General features: G+C 39.0%; 1 protein-coding gene across 1 annotated transcript in view; it reads left to right on the top strand.

Annotated features, from left to right (window-relative positions):
- Window positions 1–12,708: 12,708 nt before the first annotated feature.
- The window catches only part of ctnnbl1 (catenin, beta like 1), a 50,557-nt gene continuing 45,782 nt past the window's right edge, over window positions 12,709–17,483 (top strand). Inside the window, exons 1-5 of the mRNA XM_061074358.1 lie at window positions 12,709–12,843; window positions 13,874–14,089; window positions 16,249–16,355; window positions 16,604–16,743; window positions 17,193–17,290. Coding sequence (XP_060930341.1) covers window positions 12,814–12,843; window positions 13,874–14,089; window positions 16,249–16,355; window positions 16,604–16,743; window positions 17,193–17,290 — 591 coding nt within the window. The 5' untranslated portion in view covers window positions 12,709–12,813. The remainder of the gene's footprint in view (window positions 12,844–13,873; window positions 14,090–16,248; window positions 16,356–16,603; window positions 16,744–17,192; window positions 17,291–17,483) is intronic.

Raw genomic sequence — 17,483 nt, 5'->3', positions numbered from 1 at the left:
CCCCAGACCAAAAATGACACTGACATTGATTTAGTGTCCTTGGGTTGGCGGTTTAATAGCAATAACACTGGCAAGAAAATCAATGTGATCTCAAGATTAGTTTAAGGTTAAATGATTGCTATGTGGATAAAATGGCAACTGCAACAGGAATCCACACACAAGAAGCACAACAAAGTTAATGCAAAAAAGCAAGCACAGAGACAGGACATAGAGAATCTACGTCTTCACCTGACCGACCAAGACTGACAAATCTATACTACAGTATCTCTACACTATAGGTGGACATGTCAGTTATCTTTCATATAAATGGTTTGTATATATACAGCAGTTTTTTTAGATGGATGACCACTTTAAGTGCTTCACGGTACAGATTTTGACATTCACCCATTCACACACAGGTTCATGCAGTGCGTCTATGTTAAGCACCGTTCTCTATGAGGCAATTTGGGGTTTGTTAACTTTGGCATGGGGACGACTGGGATCTAACCACCAACCTTCTGGTTAGAGGTCGACTGCTCTCACTCTGCATTAGACAGTTAACTGTCATTATTGTCCATTAAGCTAGAACATCCAGGACAACAGGTCGGTCATCACGCTTAAAAACAGCAAGCTCTCAACTATAATTAATGTTTGAGCAGACGCTCATATACAAGCTAAATTACAAGGGGCACCTGTAATTGTTTGAAAAATATGCATTTACCAAAAGAAAAAAACATTAAAGCCAGGGCTAATTATTTGCTCCAGTGACAGGAACCTTAAAGCTCTTCTAATATTATTAAATAGTTACAGGGAATTCCACGCCTGTGTGTTGCTCAGAAACCTTGTTTCCTAAACTCACCTTGAGGATATGAGCATTCCCTTGTAGCAAGATGAGACAAACTCCAGTCTACATGAAAATCCTTGCAGAATTGTTTTGTTGACCCCATTTTTTGTTTCGTTCAGGTTAAAAGTTTTAAAATGTTGTATTGAAGGCAACTTTACAAAAGTTAGTTGAAGATAAGTTTACAGAGCCATCATCAAAGCCATTAGCTAAAAATCTCAGTCATACAAGCAATATTCAATTTTTTGTCTTAACACTGCAGCTATTTTGCAGGCTGTGATAAGATAAACCCACTGCTCACTACTTCACTGCACCAAATGGCACACAAACACATTTACGGACGAGTTAGTGAGACCACAGAGACAGATATTTCCCTCAGCGGTTAATTAGAGACTAGAACAGCCAACCAATGACCCTCAGTCGAGCGCATACTTCTGCCAAGAGCAAACAGTTCCCCATAAATTAAAAAAAGTCTTAGTCCACAATACATCATATTAACTCAATAGTGGAAGTTTAGTTTTTAGCCCAATTTACAGCAATTGCTTGCTTGATTATTTTCATCAATATCCATGGATTATTCCCTGGTAACAAACAAGACCAGACAGACAAGACCCTTGGACTTATCTGGCAACTCCAAATCATTGCTTACGTTGCTCTGTGTCAGCAAAATTTGTCAAAAGGAAAAATGGACTTGATTAAAGTCTTGGATTGAGAATTCAAATTTATAATATTGATGATTTTCAGCTTTACAGATTATCTATCTATCTATCTATCTATCTATCTATCTATCTATCTATCTATCTATCTATCTATCTATCTATCTATCTATCTATCTATCTATCTATCTATCTATCTATCTATCTATCTATCTATCTATCTATCTATCTATCTATCTATCTATCTATCTATCTATCTATCTATCTATCTATCTATCTATCTATCTATCTATCTATCTATCTATCTATCTATCTATCTATCTATCTATCTATCTATCTATCTATCTATCTATCTATCTATCTATCTATCTATCTATCTATCTATCTATCTATCTATCTATCTATCTATCTATCTATCTATCTATCTATCTATCTATCTATCTATCTATCTATCTATCTATCTATCTATCTATCTATCTATCTATCTATCTATCTATCTATCTATCTATCTATCTATCTATCTATCTATCTATCTATCTATCTATCCATACATCCATACATCCATACATCCACACATCCATTCATACATACCAATTCTGATCCTCTCAGATTTAAAGTATCTTCTCTGCTGTGAGAAGCCACAGCTCAAATTACTGTCGTATAATGTGAGGAGGAAAATGTGAAGAAAATGTAAATGAGCTATTGTACTTTATACACTGGGGTCTCTGTGAGTAACTGCAAAGAACAAAACGTAATTTGAATATGTCAGTGTTGTGCTGACTGCTCTTTTTGTTCATTTTCCAATTATAAAACAACAAACGTCCTTTATTTCATCAAAAAAGGAGCTATGAGTATAAAGTTATCAATTACAGCAGAGCAGATTTGCATGCGTGCATAATTAGCTCCTCGTCATTATCAGATTTACAGATGGAACCACACATCACAGTGTAAACATGTGTGCATGTATATAATTGGCCCGACGCTGTGCCGCTACATCTCTAGTTGAGGTTACACGCACACATCATTAAGTCCGACTGAGTGCTTTTTATTTTGAGATTTCAATGTGCTTGACAGAGCGCATCAGGCGCACGCCACGGCTACGGCCAAGTGCTCATTATGTGGACTGTAGGTGTCATAGAAGGCTGATAAGATGCAAGCTCATTTGCATGAGAGGAAGAGACACCCTTCAGAAACTACAGAGCCGTGCCGGCCAGCCGCTGGAGTCAACACCGGCCTTTCTCCTCTCTATCTACATTACCCTCCGTCTCTTTCTTTACACACACACACTGCCAGGCACCGAAGAGTAATCGCCTCACACTGTAAGAGATGACAAGGTTGGGAGGAGATTTTGTCCGCTATCACGGCCTATCATCCTCATTTAAAGACAGTTTTAGACAGCTCACGACTGCTGCGGATTCCTGGAATGATGTGATGTGTTTCAGGAGGTTTTTTTGTGGAGACTTTGTGATATTTCAATAAAAGAGGAAATTTGAAATGAGAGCAAATGAGCAGCAATACAATTCACAATGAGGGTGATAATTCCTGCGACAAAATAAAAGCCTGTGCCAAGCTTGTAATTTTTTACTGCTCTGGAATATTCAGGACAGGAACACACAAACACACAAACACACGCACACACACACACACACACACACACACACACACACACACACACACACACACACACACACTTCTCTCTCTAAAGGCCCTCTCTGGCATCTTTAGTATTCTGATGTGTCTCGTGATTCTCTGTCAACATTTGACTTCACAGGCGGTGGGGATCAGACTCGTACAGAGCGAGGCCAACGGCCTGTGGCTTGCTGCTGCAGAGACCTGGAGGTATGGGACTGCACGCACAGAGAGATGGACTGACCTGATGACACACAGATGCCGACACCTGCATTAAAGCAACATTTCCCACTCTTTGTCATCAGCTGTAAATCAGAGGTCATGAGTTTGTCTGTAGAACACGTTATCTGTGTCTCAATTCAGGAGCTACATCCTTTGGAGGCTGCCAGGCTGTTCTATTTCAAATGCTCCTTCAAATGCAGCCGACAAATGTGCCCTTCCATCCACGAAAAATGAAGGCTCCAAAAAGTGGATCCTTCCTGGCCTAACCTATCCCAGTATTCATTGAGCGTCAGTGACAAATCATTTTTCAAAGAGGTAACGTGTTGGCGAGACGTCAAGTGCCTGGGGATCCCGCTTCGCCTCAACAGAACAGCAAATGGTACAATTGTTAAAAACCAAGGGGCATTACAACTTTCTCGTCATGTCCATCTTCAGCTCTGTTGCTAAGCAACAGCAATAAGGGTGGGACGAGGTGTTGACGCTGATCACGGAAATCTTCTGTAGACCAGACGGTCCCATTTCAGTTCAGCCTTCGCGGTCTACGTGGACAACAAATACTGCCTCCTTTGTAGGGTTGGGTACCGAGAACCGGTTCCAATATGGAACCGGTTCCAATACAACCGGTACCTACTCGGACCGAAATGCAACGGAGATTTCGGTGCCTCATTTCGGTGCCTGAGCCAATCGAAGACCGATGTCTCCGCTCGTCCCGCCTCCTCACACTTCCGCTCCTTCCTTCACGGGAAGCGGCGGCTCCCGCCGGCCCCCCCACCCCCGCGGACCCCGCGCAGTGTTGCCAACTTGGCGACTTTGTCGCTATATCTGGCGACTTTCCAAAGCCTCATGGCGCCTTTTTTTGTCAAAAGCTACTAGCGACAAATCTAGCGACTTTTTCTGGTGTTATTGGAGACTTTCTGGTGTTTTGGAGACTGACGTGAAAGCAAGTATCGTTCTGCAGTTACTGTCCTCAGCGAGCAGCAGGTGCTGCGGTGAGCCCCCCCGCCGTCCCGGAGCACTCACGCGGTCAGTCTCCCAGTAGCTTTGCAGGCAGAGCAGAGAGAGAGAGGAGAGCCAAGCTCCGCGTCCTCCAGACTAAAGATGTTGCCGGTCCCAAGCCCCGATTAAGGAAGAGAGTTGGACGTAGAGCCAGCAATTCCACCCCACTTAACACCCTTTTGATTAAATTTGATATTCTAACATTTAACAATATAGTACAAAATTGATTTTGTATGTGGGTCTAGACACAGCATTAAAGTCATGACGTTATTTTGAGATGTGAGGGCCTATTTCAATGGCAAGATAACAAATAAAAAACAAGAATCAACAGAAGAATACGGAAGCGTATTGCATTCACTTGAAAAACAAAAGTAGTTTTTTATTTTATTTTTTATTTTATTGAGAACCTATAATTATCTCAAAAAAATATAATTTAGTTTTTTAAGTGAATGCAATACGCTTCCGTAGAAGAAAGCTCATTTGTAGTTCTAAACATATTTAGGATATTTTTTTCTCAGTTTTTGTACGTCCTACAGCGACCATTACAATTATGCAAATTAGGCGATGACGTCATTTAGCGACTTCTAGCGACTTTTCATCAGCCAATAGCTACTTTCCTTACTGAGGAGTTGGCAACACTGACCCCGCGGCTGCCGGTGTACAGACTCTTGTCCCCGCACTGCCCGCGCCCCGCGTGCGTCAGGGCTCCCGTGCATGTGGGGGTGGGGGGGGGGGGTGTGTGGAGGATCTCCTCTCGAGACCTCTCCCCGGGCTGAAGCCCCCCTGCGACAGCCCCAGCCGCGGAGACACGGGGGTCTCAGAATGATGGGAAAGCGACCCTCAGTCTTCATTTGGCTCAGGCACCGAAGTCAGAGTCACGAGTCAGAGTGTGTGTGTTTTGTATTTATTTTTATTTATTTAAGTATAGTGTAAACTTTTGTAAACAGTTCATATGTTATTCATAGTTTTAAGTTAAAAAGGGTTTTGTATTTATTTATATTTATAATCTACTTTATACAGTTAATATATTTGGCAATAAAAAAAGCCTTTCTTAGTCAAGCATCGTTTTGTGCACTTTTTTGAAAAAAGTATCAGTTCAGGCACCGTTTAGGCACCGGTATCGTTTTAAAAGTATCGGTTAGGAACCGGTATCGGATAAAAACCAAACGATACCCATCCCTACTCCTTTGCGTGGGCTGGGTGGACTGCCTCCTCTAATGGAGACGACCCCTGAATTGCAACACAGCTGTTGGGGCCTTGAACTATGGTGGACTGTAACTGTCACAAAACAAATTACAATAGATTGTCACCAGGAGCGAAAAATAAGCCTGCTAATTACATCCGAGCCCTTACCACAGCCCTGCAGATATGTTACCTTCAGTTTTGTCCTCGGAGGCAGTATGTTACTTCTGACCCGTTTACCATTCATCTCACATCCACTTTGCTTCTGGGTAGGATTCAGCTGGAGTACATTTACGCCTGACATTAAAATGCGACTGCGATATACACAGTGAAATTGGATTTCTCTTCCCCTCGCCTAAATGCAGATTGTGTCCTTTACGTCCTTCAAAACTGACAGTAAACATTTCGCCTTGCTTGTTGTTAACCCACAAGTATCCTTTTCTGACTTGGATTTAACAATCCAAGCCGCCTGTTGGCAGTTGGATTCACTTTATCTCTGTCTATAGTTGCTTTATGTGGACATGAAGGTGTTTTACATGCTGTTTTTAGGACACTTCAGGGTGTGTGGGGGAGCGATGTAACATCCTGCTCATGCACTCACCTCTGCTCAGAGAAATACTCTTACACATGCTGGTCCAGTGGAATTCTGATAGCAGCAAAGCTGATAAGTAGAAGAGCTTAAGAGCAAATGCTGAATATCTTAATATGCTTACATGCTGCATGCTTATTAATGGTTCAAACTTCTAGTGGAGGCTGAGACGGCCTAATAGGCGAGTGCTGTGCTTCCTGCATATCTGCCGCTGAAGTGTCCGGGAGCAAAGCACTTCACTCTGTCTGGTGCAAGTTCTTATCCCCCTTGTGGTTACGCCTTCGAGGTGGATTAGTAAAACCGAAATAGTGTGTTTTTCTCACTGCAGTGAGAGCTCATTTCTTATACCATCAACCTCCTGGCTGTTAGTTCAGAGCATGCTGACCTCTCACATCCATTACTCCAGACCACACTTGAGGTTTTCAAGCATGCAGTGGTTGGGGAAATGCTTACTTTTTCCAATGTATTAAGATGGTATATCTTGTTTGTTAATTCAATACACAAAAAGAAAATTAAAGAAGATTAAAAATATATATATTATTCAGTCAAATTTTAAGATTCTGGTAGACTGAGCTAATTTCCCCCCTTCTTTTTCCAATAACTGCATACCGGCCATTTCCTATGAGTTATTTATCCGTCTTTATTCAAGAGTGTGGTCTTTCAGCTTGAGAGCAGAACTTTCGATGTTTCACGTTTAGCTTAAATCATTTCATTTAAATAGAAAATGTGTTGTACATTTTCGTAATTTTTAACAATCAATGTCAAGGCATGTTAATAATTTATTGGTCTTGCCGACTAACTCTGGTGTGTTTATGAAAATCAGATTTAGTGTTTAGCTAGTTGTGATGATCCTGAGGGTTTCATCCTCAGTTCCTCCATCAGGTCTAGGTTTTAATGGCTTAATGCCCAGTAATAATAATCAATGATCGTTTGGCAACCTGCCTGTTTGTATGATAAATATGTTAGGCTACCTGCCCATCATAACATAACATATAACATAAAAATGCTTATTGAATTTTAAAATATGATGCATTTAAGTACGTGCTTGTTTTAGGTTGTGCATGGACTTACTCCCTCTCCTTTAAATGAGTTCATTATGTTAAAAAACTGACATTGACAATGATACTAGGACCACTGCTTAAGGGGAACATATGGCACAATTTTTAAACTCATCTCTGGCAATGGTTCATGGTAAACCAATCACCATCACTTTAATTTAGCTTAAATGTCATATGTTTTTAGTCTTTTTTATATGTGTGTACTGGTATATTGGTTTTACTGTTCTCAGTGTCATGTTCTTTTTTTATATTTATTTATAACCTGTATTGTATTTAATTTTATGCCTAGGGATAATGAATATAAATGAATATATTATTGCTAGCTCTATTTAAATGTTCATTAATGTGCTCTGTGTCTATCATATAAACAAATAAATATAAATAAAACCGATAAGTACCAGAGTACTATTACTGTTTGAACACTAAACCACACTACAGTCTCAGAGCTGCTTCTGTGATTGTGAACACAAAAATGTTTCCATAGAGAATTTTTACAAGGCTTACTCATAACCATTGACTGTATAGTCATAGTCTTTACATCATCTTATTTATTAGCTTTATATACAGCCACTGGGTAAAATCTCTGTTTTCATTGGTGAATTCCAAGCCCTTCAAGACCGCTGCAATTACGACAAAGTTTCCATGGATTAAGTGATTCTGTTCCTTAAAATCACCCCTCCACCCACCCATGCACAGTATGGGGAAGCAGATTAATTCATATAATTAATTTCCATGCCTTTATAGGAGCTGCTAATCCACCTCAAACTCTTTCATCCCTATCTCTGTCTTTGGAGAGTTTTTGTATCAAATCTTGCTCTGAGTTCTGTTTCAGAGGCTTTTTCCATCCTATCAGTTACACTGTGTGTGTGCGTGTGTGTGCGCACATCTTTTTGTGAGTATAGGCTGCTCCGATTAGCTACCCATGGTCCACTATCACCCAAGGGTGTAGGCCATACATTTAGCCCTAAAGTCTACATCTCTCTCTCTCTCTCTCTCTCTCTCTCTCTCTCTCTCTCTCTCTCTCTCTCTCTCTCTCTCTCTCTCTCTCTCTCTCTCTCTCTCTCTGTCGTTTTTTTTAGTTGCTTTGTGTTTCTACGATGCAAAAATGTCGTTTTTTTGATTGTATGCAAATGAATCCCAGCTAATAAGCTGTTGTTAACATTTAAATTGCAGCAAAACCAGAATATAAATGAGAAAATATGATATGAGTCTTGCCAGCAGATGAATTGTCAAATATCCTTCCGGGCCCTTAAATAAGCCTGTGTAAAACTTCCTCTCCTGCTTCTCCACAGCAGGAGGGTCAGAGAGAAACTGGAACCTTTCCAAGCTGACGAGTGATAATGTACATTAGCTGAAAATATGCTACTGCTTTGACGTCACAGGAGAATTGCCCTCAGAGTGACTTGACCAATTAAAGTGACACATTTGAAGTGCTTCAGCTCTAATCTGCTTTTTGCCGCACAGCACAATGCGCACAGTGTGCACATGTTTTGCAGTGAGCCAAGAAATTATAGCATACAACCTCACAACCCCAACACCTTTCAAATCAAGCGCAAACGTTTCTTTTGCAAACGGGATAATTTGCAAACCCTTATGTGTAAGCTATACAGAAGTTTTGTGTAAAGTCACAAGAGAGGTTCACTCCAGTTCAAAGGGAGTGTTACAACATAACAACATCAACACAGAGACCTAATGTAAATGGACGATACCTTGTGCATCTGTAGAAGACAAGGCACATGACAAAGCAGTTGAATTTGATGCACCTGGAAAGAGAATGAGTTTATTATGTTCAGGTTATTAGAAATAAAACATGCTCAGTGCACTGATGAATAGAAAAGTCAAAGCAGATATCGATCATAAATAAAATTAAGGTACACAGTGGAAGGCTCTGTGTGTATCTGATCTACTGGGTAATGAAGTGTACTGTATTGACTAGTTCACGATACCATTGTCCATGACTAGGTAACCATGATACATTGTGACTCCAACTAATTCTTACAAACTCTCAGGGTTGTGGAAATTCAGATAAGCACCTCATTGATGTGTGTGTGTGGTTGGGGGGCAGGGGCCTTTGAAAGGATGCTGTTGATGTGATTCATCATTAAAATCAAACTTAAGAGGAGATAAAATCATTTGATTGCACCACTTGACTAAAGACAAGGGATGGTGATGAAGACGATTGCTCCTCATCATCTGTCCCTCTCTCCCCCAGTAATAGCATTGCCACTGTGAATTTCTAGCACACTTATGTCATTTGATTTGGGTTATGAACATACTTATCACATGAATTCGTTCTATAATCATAATACCATTGAATGATTTTTGGATTCACCTTAACATGGAGATGGCTCTACAGTTTCAAGTCAAATCAAGATAATAGGGGCTTAGTGTTGTGTAGTATAGTACAGAGTAGTATAGTTTCGTATAATTTCATATAGTGTAGTATAGCATAGTATAAAATTGGATAGCATAGTATAGCAAAGCATATACTCCAACTCCAAAATTGAAGGACCTTGTAGTGCAGTATAGTTAAAGTTAATTAAAGTTAATTAAAGTTGCTTTGGTTTTAATGACTGACAGCCAATCAGAAACTTCTAAACAGGCACATATCCATCTCAACCTAAACAAATGGCATTTCATTAGAATAGTTTGAACAGGTTCTTGATATTTATTATGGTAATACATCCATCTGTGTTTCTTTATTAAATACTGAACACTCATGAGTCTCCATAACAGAGTTCATGTCTGGTCGAGGATGTTCTGAGGCTTAAAAAAAAGCAGATTTATTTGTCTTTATCCATGTTAGAACAAATATTGAATATTTACGTTAACTCATTTATCTAAAGTTATCCAGCTCTTAAATTGAGTGTATTTATGAATTATGATGTATTTTATGAAAGTGAAGTACCTTTGTTATAACTGTAACTTGTAAAATCATTTTCTATGAAGAAAGCCCATGGCAGAACTTACCTTCCAAAGGTTTACTTTGATCAAATTTAAGTCAGAATTTCCTGTATACATGTTTATCTATGAGTTGCTCAAAAGAAACCTTTCGTATTGAACCTTCCACACAATGATTATTACGTACATTAAGCTACAGTCCCTGACCTCTGCCCATCAAATGAAGAAGTGGCTCATCGTCATTGTTTTCACACAGCAAGCAGTAGCTGCCTGTGCATCCATCACCAACATAATACACTTAATTATAAGCCTGTCAGGACATTTAACCTTTGATAAATATAAATCTTCTTGTATAAACTCATCTTTAGTATTCATTTTAAAGCATTAATGCGTAATTTTGGAAATGTTGATCTATTCGGATCTAATGCACAGATCATTGGTAGGATACATATAAGAAAGATTCAACTCAATTGGAAAAAGTTTTATAATAAATAAACCAAATTCAATTATTTACCTTGTAAACAATACTAGCTACTACTAATTCATCAAATCAAAGCTTTGTTTTCATGTGAAGCCGTCTGGTTGGGATTTCTATGTACATTTATCCATCCCTCCTCTTGTTTGCTTTTATTCTCTTTCACCCTGTAAGTTCAGGACATCAAGCTCCTCAGGAATGTTTTTTTTTCTGGTTGCTCTACCGTCACAGATCACTAGCCAGAGACTGGAGTGGGAATGTAGGCCTCTACTCACGTTGCACCACTGATACATTTCCCAGTGATGCTCATTGAAAAGGTGATTTTCTGCCTGTCTGGAACAATAAGCCAGCTTGGCATATCGAGATCTGCTGGTATGAATACAACAAAATTGAGCCCTTGAGACCAGGATTTCTTGTGCAGGGTGTGATGAGGAAATCATGTCTAATTGTATTTGTATAATGAGAGGACTGGTTGGTGAGTGAGCCTCAAGGATTTTAGTTAAGGGAAAAACATATTTTTGCGTTAGCAGTGACCGATAAGGTAGCTTGTATGTATTTTGCAATAAAATAATCCTTTACAGTATTAACGGTCAACTGAGCAAGATTTAGGTGAAAGGGATCTATTGGCAGAAAGTGAATATAAAATAATTCTGGTGATGCTTTCACTAGTGTTTAATCATCTAATTCGTACACATTGTTTAAATTAATTATTAAATAATTGGGAGAGGGCCCTCACGGAGGCCGCCATTTTTACAGTAGCCAAAACTGGACTAACTAAACACCTTTTCAGTTTTTATGACAACTGAAGGCTACCACAGGTTTTCTTGCATTTTTGGAAGAGGGGAGGGAGACGAGGGGTATTCAGCTGCAACATGAAACTTCACCACTAGATGTCACTAGATTATACACACTGATCCTTTAAGTGCAATCAGCTATTTTAAAGGTCACATCCTCCACCTCTGTCTAACCTGAGTGTCTGTCACAGAATTTACTTCAAAATGTTGCTGTCAGTTTATAAAGCACTGAATGGTTTAGAGCCAAAATATGAATTTGTATATTTTTATTCTCAATGTTACTCTTTTAATTCATTTTTAAATGCTCCTGTTTTGTAATGCCTTGTGTTGCTTTAACAATTTGTCATGTTGCCTGTGATATTTTCTGTAAAGCACTTTGAATTGCCTTGTTGTTGAAATGTGCTGTGCAAATAAACTTGCCTTGTCTATACTTTTCCAAACAATATCTACGAGTATGTCTGTATTTGATGAATTAAGTAGCAAAAACAACCTTAAGTACAGGTACTACAAAATTACACTTAAGTACATTATCAGTACTTACCTTCCACTGCTGGGCTGTGTGACAACGCATTAGTGGTGATGTGGATTTACAACTGCAGAGAAGAGAATACAGTCAGTGAACAGAATAACATGTAACATCTGTTAAGTATTTTAAAATGCAGTTCAGTACATCTCAACAAACAATGAGGTTTAATAAAAACTTTTATTCAACATCTTTCTGATGTAGTGTTAACAATTTTTCGAAAAGTAATATATTTATTACAAAGTTGCATTGTACTATTATACAGTTAAGTCATTGTCCTTACAAGTCTAGAAACACCAGACACTATTCAATACTATCCTATTCTATACTATACTATACTATATACCAGCTCTACTTTACATATGTATTACTTGTATTGACTGGAACCAGATTGTGTTATGCTGAATCCTGGCTTTAAATTAAAATGTGCTTTGCTGTCGTTGTTATCATGGGTCTTCTCCAGATAAGACCTGAACTTTGACAATTTTAATCGTCTTTTTTGTTTTATTCAAGTACAAATAAGACAGAATATAAAGGATATACATATATGGTGTGTGTGCATGTTTCAGAGAATAAGTAAGCCAATAAAAAGAGAAAAAGAAAAAAGGGAAAACAGTGAACTGGGCACGGGAGAGGAGATAAATGTGAAATTAGAGTTCTGTTTATTTTAACTAACATTTCTGGTTAAATCAATCAGACTTCCTTAAGTACACGTGAGCTTTACACACTTTGATTGAAGACATCAAAGACATCAAACCTTATCACATTTTTTAACCTTGAGGGTTTTGTATCACCAGTGATTCTTGTTTACGACAGCGTGTTGCGACGATAACATACAGCCCCACTTTACGGCAGGCATGTGTACCAAGGAAGCTTGTTATTAGCCGAACTGCTGCCTGCTAGCTCTTGTTCTGTTTCCTAACACCCGGACTAAACGGTCACCCGGTTGAGTTTTGTAACCGGGACAAATGGATGTCGGAGAGCTCCTCAACTACCAGGTAGACCTTTCCTCCTGTGTGTCAGAACTCAGCTAACATCAGCTCATCTTATGCATTTGATGTCATGCTGCAGCTCTGCTAGCACTCACTACCTACCGTTAGCAAAGCGTTAGCATTGTCCCGCTGTGCTTTGTTGTGTCAGTTTGCGTTTGTTAGTTGACCATCAAAGAATAACACGAAGTTTTCCTTGTGTAGAACCTGAAAAATTAACAACTTGAGTCCAGTTGTTATTTATATTAAACAACATACGTAGTTAGCGGGCTAGCTACACAGTTAGCTCTGTGGCTGCAGAGAGAGCCTGCGATACTGAGACTGTAACTAAGTTGTATTGCCTCAACTAGTTTTACACACTAAAGGATTAAGATAAATACTAATGTATCTTTGAGGGGCAGTGCTTTGTCGAAGTCAGTTACGTCTCTTTTGTTGTGTCATTCTATTCAATGTTATTGTAATTGATACATTAAAATAATTGTAAATATACACTCATATCATAAGAGGAAACTTGTTTATTTGTTGATCCGGCTTATGACTGATCCTCTTAATAATCGCCTCTTTACACGTTTTGTAAACTCTCGTTTTCTGAGAGTAACTGCTATTGGTGCAATTTGAAACTATGTAGAAGAAAAAAGCAGATAGAAAATAAACGTACCATGTGCAGTGTTTTTCCGATTTTTGTTTCTCTTATAGTTTCTGCCATTTATTGTGTAGTTGGGCACATATTTTTTTCGATTGTACACTTTCATGTGTTCTCTTGTCTACCTCCTTTTGACTATCTGCTGCTGTAACATGTGAATTTACCCAGCGTGGGATCAACTATATTTATCTTATTTTATCACATACAGTTGCTTATCTTTGTGATTTTATAATCATTTAATAGTTATCTCACTCGGCCAATTTGTATGTTTCAAGCTTTAGGAAGAGTATGATTATACTTTCTGGTTTCACACCATTTTACATAAACCACACTTCATTTCAAGACCTCACAGCATCCCTATAGATATGTTCTTCACCATCCCCTTTTATCCTACAGCCTGATAGAGGAGCAAAGCGTCTCAGGCAGGAAGATGGAGGAGCAGCAGGAGGAGATGACTCCCGAGGAGGGAAACAGCAGAAAGGACAGAGTGCCAGATACAGAGACGTCACAACAGGAGGTGGGATGGAAGCAGGGATGGACACTGATGAGCTGACTGGGGACAAGAAGAAGATCCTGGAGAAGCTGATGGACCGGGATGAAGATGAACCTGAGGTGGGCAAGATTATTATTATAGCGTTATTATAGAATTGTCACTTTTTTCTGCAAAGTAAGTTTCTTCTAAAATAACCTACCACCCTTTTTTTTTATAAAATGTGCCTTTGTCACTGTCAACTCAAAAAGTTAAAAAATATTTGTTTTCACATATTGTGCCTCAGCTGTCACTCACAGTTAGACTATTGTAAGTAAGTTGTTCACCCAAGATGGAACAAATGAAATATCACTATTTCTTAACTGTGAATCTGCTGGATAGATTTCAAGTTGATTTTCCAAGCAGAGATTAATCCTCCGTCATCTAAACCAACCTAGTCCCATCCATATATTGTTTTAAAGTTACGAAAGTCACAACTGATCCATTTTATTTGCACGGTAGAGATGATACGATTATCTATTGTCTACCAAAATAGGTTGAAGTTTATCAATAGTCATTGACCAGAGATTAGTAGGAAAACAATTGTACATTGTAGTCAATCACTTTTGTTCATTATTTTGTCTCATTATACCCACACACAAAGCAATATTTATCCTTCTGTTAAATCTTATGTATATCAGGCATTTGAAGCAGAACAGTGGGGCGACACATTTGGTTGGAGATACCATTTGGAGACAAAATAACTGTGATTGATTCTCATGCTGTCGGAGATTGTTTAGATTGAAGACAACATAAATATGAAAAAAAGATTGAGCTCTCCTTTTCTGCCACTCATCTAACAAAGCCATCTCTACTTAAAACCGCATTTCTACTACCTCTGCTCTCCATCACAGTCATTTGAACAACGTAAACACAGTGACCGAATGCTTTTATATTCCGTTAGGAAACAAGAACAGCATTCCTGCCATGTCTCTTCTCAGTTAGTGAGTGAAAGTGTAACACTGATTCTGTGGGGGAATATAATAAATCCACTGCATGATTCTATTATGTATGATGCAAGCATCTAGTTTTGTGGTGGTGGTATCAACTGGAGAAATGTAATGCAGAACTATAACTCAGGACCAGGGGCTCCTATAAATACTTTACCCTAAGCAGAAGTCCAGTTTAAGCCTCTGCCTGTGTGGTTGAAATCATAAGCTTCACTTACATACAGCCCCTCAAGATGATGTCAGGAGATTATCTGGAGTGCAGTGTATGTCTGAAAGCAGCTGGGGTGAATATGATAAGGGGGGTGTTTGGTGTGTGCATTTCACACCGATGTTTTCATCCCAAAACAGCTAATGCAGGATAAAACCGAGTTTACACAGTATTTGTTATATTTAATGAATTTTTGAACTTTCTAATGCTCTAATACTTCTTAGGATCCACAATGTATATACAAAAATTCAACCAACAATTGGTAAGCCATTTAATGGCTAGAGTTAAGGGGTAACAACTAGGGTTAGCAAAACAGTTGAATTAATATATCTCAACTAACCTGTTGGACGATTACAGATACTTAAACTATGTGTAGGAGAACTGTAAAAATAATGTCTCTATTTAAAAGATAAGAACTACACAAATTGTGTGCAGACAAAGATTTCTGAACAGGCCCTAAGTACAAATTGTGGATATATCGTTTAGGTCAGAGTCTTAAGTTTGTCTTCTGTGTTCACTCGACCCGAGTGGTTTTTGAGTTCAGACATTAAAAACAACATTCACACCTGACTCCTGTAAAGGCAGTGGATTCAGAAAAAACTATGAAATGAAGAAACATCTGGAGCAGGAAAGTTTCTTTGCAATTATTCTTGGTCGAAAACCTTTTGTATCCATGTTATGTAGTGCATTAGTAAAGTGCACATCTATTATCCTGTTCTTATTATCCCTCGCTGTGGCCTTTTCAAATATTCACTGTGTCTAGAGCTACTCAGAGAAAAGTGCTGCTCTGTTCCATAATGTCAGGCAATTGAAATTTCCCAACCTATCATTAACTGTTGGACACTTCACAGGCTTTTAAGCCATCATGAGGTCCAGAACGTTCCCTTTCCAGTGAAATGCACTCAGGTTTCCCTGATTGTAGAAAACTTGTGGGTACTCTGTTCCACTCACATAATTACTGTGATTCTGTATGGGCTCAAATTTAAGTCCATCACCATGACCAATAAAAGCCGTTTTTCTTTCTTTCTTACTGTCCTCCTTTTTCTTTCCCTTCACTCTTTCCCATTATGTGCTTATCAAACAGGCAGAGCTGGTGGATGAGAGTTCGGTGAAGAAAATGATCCTGACCTTTGAGAAAAGATCATACAAAAATCAGGAACTGAGGATTAAGTTTCCAGACAATCCAGAGAAGTAAGTCCATTAAATGACCACGTCCAATCACAATGTAAATGACACACTGCATAAGATCAAGCAAATTTTATGTGGTTATGTATTATATTAATAGTTTTTCCCCCCCAAATGATTTAACACAATTTCAGTTTGTGCCATACTGTTGCCAAACAGAAAATGTCATAACCATTCCTGTGCTGCACTTTGACATTAATGGCAACACAATAATGGCTAACAAGCAAACCAAAATGTCTTCTTTTTTAAACCAGGTTCATGGAAACTGAGCTGGATCTAAACGACATTATACAGGAAATGCACGTGATCGCTACGATGCCAGATCTCTACCACCTGCTGGTGGAGCTGAATTCCGTCCACTCGCTGCTCAGCCTCCTCAGTCACGAAAACACTGATATCCTTTCATTAATGGACCGATCCAGGCGGTCTGTCAATTTTGATCCTCCTCTCCTGTCTATAGAGGATAATTCTGCAGATATTATACCCTATATTTTTTTTCTTTGGTCAGCAAATGTTGTGAAAGGAACTAATCTGACAATGAATTTATCCTAATAGCAATTACTATGTCTTCAGCCTCATATTTGTTGTATCTCTTTGCCATATCGCCATTGTTCAAAACACATCAGTTAGACCCAAAATGTGAATTTCCAACTTTCCGTGTTCTTTTAATAACATACTTCAATTCTATATACTGTAGCTTAAACCTTAAGCATCAACAGTCACTACACAAAAAGCACTGACGGTTTTCTGTGGTCATCCGGAGCACAGGCTGGGCAACACTAACTTGATATCCAATTCCCAGCAACTAAGCAGCACCAGCTTATTGTCCTTAGCCTGAACCACATGTTGCCATAGCTGTGGTGGACCTGCTGCAGGAGCTGACGGACATCGACACGCTCCAAGAGAGCGAGGAGGGGGCTGAGGTGCTCATAGATGCTCTGGTGAGTTCTTTGGGGATATTGATGAAGCAGCTCTTTGTGGAGTCAATACTTAAGTTTCTGGGCTCTGACATCTAAACCAGGCAGGGATGATTGATTACCTTGTCTTTCTTAATGAATCAAAAGCGAGGCCCTGTCTGCCCTCGTTGACTGAAAAGCACGTAGCCATTTTGAGTTATAATGTTTCGGACTACAA

The sequence above is a fragment of the Limanda limanda genome, chromosome 7, assembly GCF_963576545.1.
Source record: "Limanda limanda chromosome 7, fLimLim1.1, whole genome shotgun sequence".
Classification (NCBI taxonomy): domain Eukaryota; kingdom Metazoa; phylum Chordata; class Actinopteri; order Pleuronectiformes; family Pleuronectidae; genus Limanda; species Limanda limanda.
This window is presented reverse-complemented; position numbering and strand designations above follow the sequence as displayed.